Genomic DNA, 13,262 nt, shown 5'->3' on the forward strand with positions numbered 1-13,262 from the left:
CCTCGCCCGCGCCCCCAGCAGCGCAGCGCCTGCCGGAAGTGGGGCGGCGGGGGCCGGGCTGGGGCTTGAGGCGGGGGAGACGGTGGGGAGGAGGGAGGAGGGCGGGGCCTGAGCTCCTGGACCGCCGGGAGGGGGCGCCTCAAACCCAGACCCTGGAGGGTGTCGGGGTTTGACTCGGCCCCGCCTGCTTAGCGTTGTCAGCCTGCATTGAGAGCGCAGGTTGGGGTGTGGGTGTGGATGCAAAGCCTGCAGGACGGGTCCGGGTCGCGCAGTCGGGGGTCAGGAGGGAAGAGCACGCGGTAAGCGCGACCTTAGTGGCTCGGGGCACCTTACGTAGCCCAGGGACCAAACCCCTTCCTCCTTCCAGTTTGAGCTAGGATCCTCCTCAGACTCCAGGCTCCTTCCTCGGCTCGCAGTCCCTTTCACTGACTGCAAACCTCCTGTCGACCCCAGATACTGTCTCTAATGCCAGACTCCTCGAACCTCAGACCCCTCCTTGGACTCCAAGATCCTTATCCTCCTATCTCAGACTCTTCCTCCGACCCCAGACCCCTCTTTCGACTTCAGACTCCGCCTTCACCCCCGACCCCCAGCCCCAGCCCCTACTTCATGTGCAACCTGCTTCATTTCGAGGTCCTTCCTTGGACATCTCTCCTCGGACGTCAGATCCTTCCCTGGACCCCCCACACTTCGTCGACTCCTCTTTCAATCACAACCGCTTCTAGAACCCCTGACCTATCAGCATAGGGCAGTGAACCTAAACTTGAGCTTGTCTTAGGATCTTAAAAGCGGATCCCTAGATTCCACTCTAGCGATCATGATTTAATTGGCTGGAATGGGGTCTCTGGAACTTGCATATTTACCATTATTTAAAGAGCTTTTATTTTATGTGGTTCTGGAAAGGAAACTTTGAGAAAGAAATCATGGTGGTGGTGATATGGTAGGAGTGGGCTGGGTTGGGGGAGGATAAAAGGGTAGGGACTGGGTCTAAAGTCTAGGTATCTGGGTTCTATTCCCTCTGCTACAGCTTACAAACTATGTGATCTTGGGCAAAACACTTAATCTCTTTGCGTATGGGTTTCTTCATTTGTAAAATGGAGAGAATGACTGTATCCATCTCTGGGTTGTGAGTTCTAAATAACACACGGAAAGTTTTTAGTATATGGCTTGACACCTACTTAATACAGTAAATGCCATAATCATTATTAAAAATTTTTTCTTAATCTCGTGGATTCTCATCTTGTCCAACCGGATCCATCCTCTTCTCACTACACCATAGTTTGCACTACTACCCCATTTCCAGGGATGGGGTGTTGGTTCCCTATATTATTAGGCCTCTTGTCCAGACTTCCATTTCACAGTCCACAGGCAGAGGGAGGGGACTGGTCAAGCCCCTGGCCACACATCCCCTCCTTCCCCAACCCCAGGCTCCACGCTCAGAGATGACCTGAACTGCTTGTAAATCCATTATGGGCCCAGCATCTGCAGTGCCACCTGTAGACAGGAGAGGGCAGCAGTGTGTTGGGAACAGCTCTGGGGCCTGAAAGAAGGGCTGGGAAGAGAGGGGAGAAGGGAGAGGGCTGCCCAGAACTTTGTGTGTGGGATGGAAAGATGACCGTTTATACTAGGACTGTGTGCCATTGCATGTGCCTTTCTCTTCACAGAGAGGTTCCTATCTCCTCAGTGAGGTCCATAGGGCTTATTATGCTTCAGTGAAGTCTGATCCCCTCAGTGGTGTGCATTCCCTCAGTGTAGTAAGAGGCCCTTCAGTGGGGTTGAGTCCTCTCAGTGGGGTTCATGTCTCTTTAGTAAAGTCTATATATTTTGTATCTCTTTGGAGGAAGCCCATGTCCCCTCAGTAAGGTCAGTGACCTTCAATGCCATTCATGTCCTATTAGCAGGGTCCACAGCCCTTTCAGTGAGATCTGAGATGCCCCAGTAAGATCTGTGTTCCCTTAATGGAGTCCATGTACCTTCAGTGAAGTGCGTGTCCCTTTTGTGCAGTTAATGCCTCCTCGATGAAGTATCGTCTTCTCAGTGGGGTCCATGTCTATTCCATGAGGTCTGTATCCCTTCCGGGAGCCCTGAGACCCTTTCCTCAGGATTGGGTAGGCTCTGGATCAAGATCTGACCATGGGGAGGTTTGTTTGTTTGTTTTTTCCAGTTTAGGGTGTGCTGGCCTTGCAGCTAGCTGGACAAAGAACAAGAGAGCAGGTGGGAAGGGAGGCTGGGCCAGGTGGGGTCCTGTGTAGGCTTCAGGAAGTGGGGGCTGCCTGCTTCCGGGCCTCAGAATCACTCTTGGAGTTGGATACTTAAGGATCCTTCCTGCCTTGACGGCCATTCTGTGAACCGATGGGCAGGAGTGGGCCCTTCTTGGTGGTAAGTGCAGGTGGGAGATGGAGGGTCCTGGCTGGTCTTTCCCGTCTGGAGTGGAAGAGAGAGAGAGAAGCCAGAGGTATCTGAACCCAGGTGTGGCAGGGGAGGGGTCTCTTGGCGAAGTAAGAGACTGGGAAGGAAAGAAGGGTGTGATTCCTTCTACTTGCATAGACTTTGTCATTTCACAAGCCTTAGCGTCAGCCTGATGAGGCGGTAAAAACACCTGGAGTCAGGAGACCTAGGTTTGGCCCAAGTTACGGTCGTTGTTTTTTCTGTGATCTTGTACAAAGCCCTCCCTTTCCCTGAGTTTACCATTTATGCAATGAAATGGGTTTACTAGCAAAGACTGAAGGCGCCTCCCAGTCTTTACTTGAGTCTTTGCATTTTAGGTCTGGATGGAAATTCGTAGACCCTGTCACAGCCAGCCTCGCCACTCCCCGTCACTCCATGGGCCCACCCTCTCTCCCGTCACGCCTGGCCCCTCCCCTTCTGCTTTCACGCTGCGGTTCCACCCCTTCCGCAAGTCAGCTCCGCCCCATCCCCCAAGCAATGTTCGACTTTTCCCTATCGGTCTCTTTGCTAGCCCTGGTCCCACCTCCACCAGGCATCGCTCCGCCCCTCCGGGCCACCTCCCCCGCCACATGCCTAAGCCACGCCTCTGCTGTCAGGCCCCGCTCTTCTCTGAAGGCCCCGCCCCTCGGTCGGCCTGTTTTCCCCCTCCTGGTCTTCCGCTGAGACCGCCAAGGCTGCTACGGTGTTCGGAACTTGAGGTGATGGGGCTTCCCGAGGAGCGGGGACGGAGCGGCGGTGGGAGCGGGGTCCGGGAGGAGGCTGGAGCCCGGAGCCGGGCGCGGAGTTGGTCTCCGCCGCCCGAGGTCAGCCGTTCCGCGCACGTCCCCTCGCTGCAGCGCTACCGCGAGCTGCACAGGCGCTCCTTGGAGGAGCCGAGAGGTGAGGCCGGGCCCGGGCGGGCCTGAGGGACGTCAGGGAGGAGAGAAGTGGGGGGCTCACAGGAGAGTGAGGAGTTGGGGTTCCCTTGGGAAACTGAGGGGTCCGTGAGAAGATAGAGGTTTTGTGAGGAAAGAATTGCGGAAAAGGGGTTCCGGGAGGAGAGGGGGATTCTCTGAGAAGGAGGGTTCTGTAGGAAATGAGGGTTCCCTAGGAATTGGGGGAGTTCCTTGGCGGCTTGGGGGTTTCGTGAGGAGATGCAGGTTTTGTGAGGAGAGTGAAAGTGTCCTAAGAAGAGAACACTTCCTCAGGTGAAAAGGCGGGTTCTTAAGGGCGCAGAGCGCCTTGAGGAGAGGCGGGCCACAAAGAGAATTTTCTTAGCCGCTTTTCAGACCAGCCTACCCAGTGCCTCCTGACACCTTCAACCTGTGAGTTAGTCTCCACTGCTGAGGGGCAGTAGGGTCCCATCCCGGGGTCCCCAAATTAGTAATGGAGTCCCAGATCTATTTTTAGTATTTTAGAAATCCCAATGGAAACTACCATATAAGACTGAACAAGTCACTAAAATGTTGTCTTTTTAAAAAAAATTAGGGATGGGGTTGTAATAACTCAGAAATTCCGATAGGTAGTTCCATGTCTTTAAGAACGTGTGGGGAAAATTCCCCATCTGTGCCCTCAAGCTGGGTTAGGGGTCACAACTGTAGCTGAGGTGGGAGGCAGCATGATGTTGGCAGTGGGACAAGCATGAACCACCGAATCAAACTCAGAAAAATCTAGATTTAGATCCTGGCTCTACCACTCATTTACTGTGTGGCCTTAGGCAGATTTTAAAACCTGTCTGGAATTCCTTTTCTTTATCTATAAGACAGAGGTAATAATACCTGCCTCACAGTTTCGTTTGAGGGCAAAAATGAGTAATAAGTGAAGTGTGCATTATAGAGTGCCTGATGCACAGTAGCGTTCACTAAATAGCGGTTAGTCTGATAACAATAGGAACAAAGTGGATGAAGCAATTATTGAGTAATGCAAGATGAGACTGAATCAAGTGTAGAGTGGTTGATTGCTGCATGCAGTGTCCAAGTTTGAGTCCTCAGACCTCTTTTATTTTTTTAAGGTGTTCGTATAGATATTTATTGACTAAATTTGCCTACATAGAGAGTGTCTTACTGCTCATTAATGTATACCACACCTTAGACAAATATTACACTTAAAAGAGTCAACTGGTTGATAATTCTTTCCTTGCCAAAAGTTTCTATGCTTTATAAAAGAATTCACAGTAGGCTTCCTTTAATAGGGAAATGAGCCAATATCTTTAAATAAAAACACAATCACATGGAACTTTCATAAAACACACTTATATCACACACCTGTATCCACCAGCCATTCCAGGATTCTGACTTCTTGGGATAACACCATGTTTTTGTTGGGATTCTCTAGGAATAAAATATAAAGACCAATTAATATACTGGTCTTATAATAATATCATATCTTCATTTTTCCAATGGAGACTGCCTGGTTGGCTCTCAGAGAGGTGATCTAATCTATAGTCTCACCCCCTAATCTAAGTTCACTTTCAGGTTAGATGTCCCCAGCTTGTTTCTTTTCTTTTCTTTCTTTCTTTTTTTTTTTTTATTGAAGTATAGTTGATTTACAATGTTGTGTTAGTTTTAAGTATACAGCAAAGTCATTCAGTTATTTATGTATATCCTTTTTCAGACTCTTTTCCCTTATAGGTTATTACAAAATATTGAGTATAGTTCCCTGTGCTACACAGTAGGTCCTTATTGGTTATCTATTTTACATATAGTAGTGTGTATACGTTAATCCTAAACTCCTAATTTATCCCTCCCCTCCTACCTCAGACCCCTTTTCACTTCTCTTCCCTCTCTATTTTCTCCTGTCATGAGTTCTGTTTCCCAGGGGTGAGCTATTTTTTTTTAATTGAGGTAACATTATTTAAGTTCCCTGTGTACAGTGTTATATTTCTACTTCTGTATACACTACAGTGTGATCACCACCAAAAATTCAGTTTCCATCCATTACCATATAGTTACCCTCTTTACTCATTTTCCCCTCCCCAACCTTCCTCTCTGGTAACCACTGATCTGTTCTCTGTATCTACGTGTTTGTTTTTGTTTAGTTTGGTTTGTTCATTTATTTTGTTTTGTTTGTTTTCTATATACCACATAGGAGGGAAAGCATATGGTATTTGTCTTTGTCTTACTGTCTGAAATGGTGAGATTTCATTCTTTTTATGGTTGAGTAATATTCATATATCCATATAATAAATATATATCTCTGTATATCACATCTTCTTTATCATTCATCTATCAATAGACACTTAGGTTGCTTTCATATCTTGGCTATTTATTGTAAATACTACTACAATGAACATAGGAGTACATATATCTTTTCAAAATAGTGTTTCTGTTTTCTTCAGAAAAATACTCAGAAGTGGAATAATGGATTGTATAGTAGTTCTATTCTTAATTTTTTGAGGAATCGCCATATTCCAAAGTGGCTGCACCAATATACATTCCCACCAACAATGTATGAGGGTTTCGTCTCTCCATATCCTTTCCAAAACGTGTTATTTCTTGCCTTTTTGATAATAGCCATTCAAACGGGTGGAGGTGATATCTCATTGTGGTTTTGATTTGCATTTCCCTAATAATTAGTAATATTGAACATTTTTTCATGTGCCTGTTGCCCATCTGTATGTCTTCTTTGGAAAAATGTCTATTCAGCACCTATGCTCATTTTTTAATTGGGTTGTTTGTTTTTTTGTTGTTGAGTTGTATGAGTTCTTTATATATTTTGAATACTAACCCTTTATTGGATATATGATTTGCAAATATCTTCTCCCCAGGGGCGAGCTATTACTGTCACAAGAACTCCTTTTCTACATATTTAGCTCTGTATCCAGGATCTCACTTTTGCTGTAGTCTCAAATTTCATAGGTCTGTAGAGCATTTTATTCACACACCCTGTTGTTATACAATATTTAATAGGACTGTGACTCAGATTTACCAATTTTCCCTTCCAAACCTGCTTTCCTCCCTAATTTTCTAATCCCTGTCAATGGCACCATCCCAGATCCTATCTATCTGTATATCTTATTTATTTATAGATTGCTTACTGCTTACTAAGCACAAATTCTGTTTGATTTGATGTAGAGACTATTATCCCCATTTTATGGAGAAGGAAACTGAAGCTTAGAGAGGTTAACTTAATTGCACAAGGTCACACAGGTACTTAGTGGTGGAGCTGTGATTTGAACCAAGGTAGTTTTGATTGCAGAACCTGTTCTCCCAATAGCTATGCTGTTCCTCTTCCCTGATCCACAGGCTGCCTTTCACCAAATTCTGTCAAATACTGTTTCAAAATCTCTCTCAGGTTACCTTTTCTTCCATTCCCATCGACCCTTTTAATTCAAGGGAGCAGACTCCTAATTGCTTCTCTCTCCACTAGTCTCACTCATTTCCAATATTTCTGGTAGATTTAGATTTAGATTTATCTAAACACTATTAGCCTGATATTATGGAAACACTGCTTTCATATGTCACTTCAAAAACTTGTAATAGTTCCCTATTTCCTACAGCTTCAAATTAAAATTCTGCCTTTCTTTCAGAGTCTCTGGATAACTAGCCCACCCCACCTTTCTATTCTTATCTTCTGCTACTCCCTATCATATACCCCTCATTCTACCACAGGTCATTCTTGTTGATATACTGGATACACAAAAGTCCCTTTCCCATCTCCTAGCCTTTGCCCATTCCCTTCTGTTCCTCTCTACCTAGTCAAACCCCAACAATTCCACAGAGCATTCCCTGATCATCCCAGACCATTTTCATCTTTTCCTCTTCTAAACTTCTTCAGTACTTAGAATGTGTGCCAAAGAAACATCCAGAGTTCAACAGCTCCACCAGAAATAAACAAAAACTAAAACTAAGTGATCATGGACTTCCCTGGCGGTCCAGTGTTTAAGACTCCGAGCTTCCACTGCAGGGCGCACGGGTTTGATCCCTGGTTGGGGAACTAAGATCCCATATGCAGCGTGGCGTGGCCAAAAAAAACAAAACAAAGCAAAGCAAAGCAAAACAAAAAAAACTAAGTGATCATAAAACTCAGTTTTCTTCACTCCTTGTTGATGGACATAAATGTGGTTCATATATAGTTTTACATAGTTTATGCGTACTAATTATCACTTTAAAATATTTTTGAGTATACACACATACTCAGTGTAGTTGTAACAACATGGACTTTAGAGTTAGACCCATTTGTTCCCTCTTTAATGGCCATTTAGTATTCTATTGTTATCACTACCAGTATTGCTAGTTTTTATCAGTTTTTTCATTATTGGGCTTTAGGGTTGTTTCTAGTTTCACTATTATAAATAGTGTTAGTATAAACATCTCTTGAGTAATCTCTTTTTTTCTTTGGTATTATTTTCTTAGAGTGGGTTCCCCAAAGGTAAGTTAGCAGATGAAAGAGTATTAAAAATGTTATGATTCTTGTCAGGCATTGCCCTGTTGTTCAGTAAATTGTGCTAATTTCTTATAATGCTGTTATCATATAAGAGTATCTGTTTTCTAGGGCCACTCAAGCATTGAGTTTAATCTTTCTTTTAGTCTTTGCTAGTTTTATTGGCATATAATGGCACCTTGGGGTTGATTTAATTTGGATTTCTTTAATTCATTGCAAATTGTACTCCATGTGATTTAGCTTTCAATTATATTCTGTCTTGTATATTCAAAAATATTTTATGTTAGTCTTATCTCTTTAATCAGATTATATAAGCTAAATCATCTAACCTTGAACAAGTCACTTTACCTCTATAAATTTGATTTCTTATCAGTAAAATGAGGGGGTGATAACCTCTAAAGTTCCTTCCATTATTATGGTTCTAAGTGTCTCTCTCTCCTCTAGCTCCTGATCCAGTACTGAGATTATCCTAGGTGTTCTGCAGTTGTATGTTTAACCTGTTGAGTACCTTTTCTCCAAAGTAGCCAGGCAAATATTTCAAGATTGTAAATCTGATCATGTCCTTCTCCCGATTAAACTCCTATGATGGCTCTCCATTGCTCTTAGGGTAAATAGCAAATTCTTTATGCTTCCTTAGAAGCATTCCTTAGAATCCTTAGAATCCTTAGCTTCCTTAGAATTCTTCCTTAGAAGGATTGTGTTATCTGCCCAGTTTATGCATCAATTCCTGCTGTTCTTTCTGTAATTCTCAGTGCTTCGGCCTAAGGGAGTTCCTCTTAACGCATACCCTTGGTTCTTTTCTGTCCCATAATGTCTTTCTTGGTGGGGGCGTGGAGAAAAACTCCTATTCATCTTTCAGATTTTAGCAACAATGTCTTCCTCAGGGCAGTTCAAATGGTGACTTAGTAAATGTATAACCTTGGGCAAATTATTTAACCTCTCTGAGCCTCGATTTTCAAATCAATAAAATAAGAATGAAAATAAGGCCTACCTCCTAGGGTTGTAGTAAGAACTAAATAAGATAATGCATTTAAGGAGCTTAAAGCAACATCTGGCACTTAGCAAGTAACACTTGGGCAAGTAGTAGTAGGAGAAAGAGATGCTCATTAAATAATTGCTGAGAGTGAATGAACAAATTAAGCCTCCTATGTCATGGAAGCCTCTGTGGGTAAAGGATTTCTTCCTTTCACTAATTAGTTCATTTAAAAAGTTACTGATTGACTACAACGTACTAGGCATTGTGGCTACAATTTAAATAGAGGTGAAAAATGGAGTGGCAGTTTTGAGAAGAGAGGGAAGAAATTTGAGTCAAGATTCAGCCCATGGGAATAGAAGGTGGTTTAGGAGTGTGGTGTGTGTTAAGATTTGATAGATAGGTAGAGGAGGGACCCAGGTGGTAGGTCTTAGAGTTCAGGGCGGAGTTGTGACTTGGTCCTGTGCATAGACTGGTAAGCCATCTGAGGATAAATATGTCTGAGAAGCTAAGTGATGTCTGGGCTTCCTTTTCTGTTGCAGAGTTTTGGGGAGACATTGCCAAGGAATTTTACTGGAAGACCCCATGTCCTGGTCCATTCCTCCAGTACAACTTTGATATGACTAAAGGGAAAATCTTTATTGAGTGGATGAAAGGAGCAACTACCAACGTCTGCTACAATGTACTGGATCGAATTGTCTACGAGAAAAAACTTGGCGATAAAGTTGCTTTTTACTGGTAAAAACATCTATTTTATAGCCTGTGGCAGATAAAAAGTCATCCTCACATTTATATAGTGTTTTATAGTTCACAAAGTACCTTAAAAATCCATGAATTCATTTGATACTTACAATGACCCAGAAGAATAAGCAGAGTATCATTAACTTAATGTCTCAGGTGAGGAAAAATACCTCAAGTAAGTTAATGACTTCCCTAAAATCACATAACTAGAATGTGACAGAATTGACATTCAAAGCCAAGTGTCCTGACTTCTAGTCTAGTGTTCTCAACTTGGAGAGGAACAAGGTGAGAGGGTAAATGGAAGCAAACAGTACTAAGTAGCTTTCTTTCTCATTCTTGCTTTGGGAGAAAAATGGATATTGGATTTTTCACTACCACTACCACTGTTATCATCATTACCTTTGATTGAGATATATGCCAGACACTGTGCTCAAGTGCTTAGCAAATATCATATTTGATGCTCACAGCAACTAAGAATACATTATTTATTTTCCTCATTTTACATATGTGAAAACTGAAATTCTGAGATGTAGATAAATGACTTATCTGAAGTCATACAACTAGTAAGAAGCAGGGCTAAGATTCAAACCCCAGTAGCACAATTCCAGAGTTTATACTCTTAACCATGACACTATACTATCCTTTTAATTTCTTATACTAGCCTCCCAACTTAGCTTTGCAAAGTAGGTATTCTTTGCTCCATTTTGTAGCTGAAGAAATGAAGCACACATCTGTGCTTCATAGTGAATAAGGTCATAGCATGAGTAACTGGTAGAGCCAGGATTCAAACCCAAGTCTGTCTGATTCCTTGCTTTTAACACTAGGCCACACTGCCTCCCCAACTGAAACTGAGACCCCCCTCCTCCTAGCAACATAGCTTAGAGGAGGTGTTACAAAACTGAACCTGATATAGGATCTTGAAGTTCCAGTTATTGGAGTGTTGCTTCTGCCACCAACCATGAGCACTTTGGAATTGATCTATTTCTTTTTAAGTAAGCCAATTGGAGCACGTTGGTATTTCATGGAAGAATTAAATTGGTAGTCAGTAAAAATTTGCCCAGTTTGTGTGATATATTGAGAAAAGCCCTAACCTGAGAGATAGGAAACTCAGATTCTTATTCCAACTGTGCCATTCACTTGCTTTGTAACCCTAGGCAAGGCATTTAACTCTCTGAAAGTCAGTTTCCTCATTCATAAAATGGGGGTAATATTTCTACCCTTGTATTTATCTCTAGATTGTTATGAGAATCAAATATGATATTGTAAAAGCATTTATTTGTTCATTGGAAAACAACATACAGATGTGAGTGGTCTGTTATCACATTACCATTGTTCAGTTTGGGGTCACTTTGCCACTGAAAGTCATGGCCTATTATGCCTGTTGAGACTTTGTTTAGCTCCTGCCCTGGGACTTTATGCTTGAGCTCCAGCTGACACTTGGGCCCACCTCCTAGGTTCCTTAGGGATCAAAAAACCTTTAAAGATTTGCAGAGGAGATGCTTTTGTCTAAATTTGTTACCTGGTTTGAAATAATTCAGGTGCAAGATGAAAGACTGAAAAACACAGGCCAGAGTTGTCCAATCACTGGATATTGCTGCAGAATGCTGAGGCCCTTCTTTTAGTTCCCCTACCATCCATACCTGAACAGAGCCTGTCTCCACATTTGTAAAATGAAAGGAGTAGATTAGATCAGTGTTCTCCCAAGAATGCTCTAGGAACCACTCACTAACTACTAGACATATTAGCAGGGGCTTCTTGATTCATGAGACAAATGAGACTGAGAAGCACTACATAATAAATTACCTTTGTGGGATTCCCAATGTATATTAATATAGTAAAGACTCCAAGAAGTCCTACAGTAAAGACACCTGATTAATTTTAACATGGGATTTCTAAAGTTTATTTGAGCCCCAGACACATTTCGTAGCATGCTATTAACATCAAAAGAAGCCTTATTCCATGGAACACCAATTTGGGAAGCACTTGATTATATAGTCTCTACATTTACTTCCAGTGCAAAATTCTGTAACTCTATAACAAGACATTTTCACTCCATTTTTACATTGGTCACTCAACCAATAAGAATTTTTAAAGATATTGGGTACACAGCCCTATGTTAGGTGTTATGGTACAAGGGTAAGAAGAGTGGAGACAAGTACCACACTGGCCATTATTATTCAATTCTCAAGCTACAAATAAATCACATTTGTTAAAAGAAAGTAAAGTGCAAACATGCGAGATACTTGGTTACTTCCCTTTTCTACCTCCATATTTTAAAAATAATATGCTTACACTGCTATTTCTTCATCTTTTTTTTTAGAAAGTATTGACTTCCTTTTATGATAGATGAGAATTCAGTTCTTGTATACTCCTCCAGCTTCCTTCTCTTATCTCCTCAATATAATTATACCTCTGTTTTTTAGTTGATTTAAAAATCAATGTTTATGTTAGAATAATCTATCACAGTTGCAGTTCCTTTTATGTAAAGATTTTTTTTTCACAGAAGTTAAAAATCACCTGCCATTTTTCTTGCACTATTTGCCTTTCTCATATACTCAATATTTTTCAAACTCTGTATCATATAATTTATTCTCTGAAGTGCTGTTTTTCTCCTTTGTCCTTTGTCTTGGAGCCCACCTTCTTCCCGCTCTAATTTCTATTAATGCTTTTAAAGTGACATCTTTTCAGTGATTTGTTCCAGTTGATATACTTCTTATGGAGCCATAGTACGACTTTCTTTTCAACCTAGGCATTTAGATAGCTATAATGGCATTAGAAAACCACATTTGTAGGTCACTTCTTGTTTTAGGGCATATCTTATATACATACTGAAATAATCCACAAAGGAAATAGTGCTCTTAGGAAAGTACTCCAATAAGCCAAAATAGAACAATATTAAGGAAGAAGTTAGCCTTTTACTTTTGGCTTGACACATTGTAAACACTCACGGAAGAACAGTATTTTTAGAATTTGAAGTGACTGTTCTAGAGTCCATCTAGGCCAGCTCTCTTTACAGATGGGTAGATTAAGGATCAGAGAAGCTAAGTGATTTGCTTAAGGGTGATAAACCTGCTTGGAGACAGAGCTGAGACTAATCTCCAGATATCCTCACTCCTAGTCAACTTCTCTTTTTACCATATGATACTACAGTGGACCCTTGAACAACTCGAGGGTTAGAGGTGCCAACACTTGCACAATCCAATCTGCATGTAATTTATAGCTGGCCCTCCATAGCCTCTGTATCCGAGGTTCCACATTTGCGGATTCAGCCAACAGTGGATCATGTAGTTCTGTAGTATTTACAATTGAAAAAAGTCTGCATATAAATGTATTCATGCATTTCAAACCCGTGTTGTTCAAGGGTCAACAGTACTTCGTTATTCTAGCTGTGCAGTACTTGGCTGTGACCAGTGAAAAGAGAAATTATAGTTAAATATTAGTTAAATTAACTTTAAATTAATTTGCTTAAAAATGTAAAATAAATGGTGTCACCAGGTTTAAATGGCCCAGACCCTTTAATGAATGGAAAATAGATTTACATTCTATTGGGGAAGACCAGACAGGCCTACATGAAACAGCCTGAAAGCAATTATGGGTCAAATTGCACAGAGCCACTTTTACTAATAGTTCACAGAAGGGAGAAAGCATTGCAGGGAGGCAGTATAACATAAAATTAGGAGAATGTGTTTTGGTGTCAAACTAACCTAATTTGAGTCCTGTTTCTGCCACTAACTAGCTT

At 42.0% G+C, this 13,262-nt stretch overlaps 1 protein-coding gene across 3 annotated transcripts in view; it reads left to right on the forward strand.

Moving 5' to 3' along the window:
• Window positions 1-3,047: 3,047 nt before the first annotated feature.
• The window catches only part of ACSS2 (acyl-CoA synthetase short chain family member 2), a 47,694-nt gene continuing 37,479 nt past the window's right edge, over window positions 3,048-13,262 (forward strand). For 2 of the 3 annotated variants that reach the window (XM_082670327.1, XM_082670328.1), the window contains exons 1-2: window positions 3,074-3,327; window positions 9,325-9,520. In XM_082670327.1, the coding sequence (XP_082526453.1) occupies window positions 3,150-3,327; window positions 9,325-9,520 (374 nt within the window). In that variant the 5' untranslated portion in view covers window positions 3,074-3,149. Of the gene's footprint in view, window positions 3,328-9,324; window positions 9,521-13,262 lie in introns of all 3 variants that reach the window. The other variant, XM_082670329.1, reaches the window with a different exon arrangement.

Source organism: Grampus griseus, assembly GCF_964374135.1.
Source record: "Grampus griseus genome assembly, chromosome: 14".
NCBI lineage: Eukaryota > Metazoa > Chordata > Mammalia > Artiodactyla > Delphinidae > Grampus > Grampus griseus.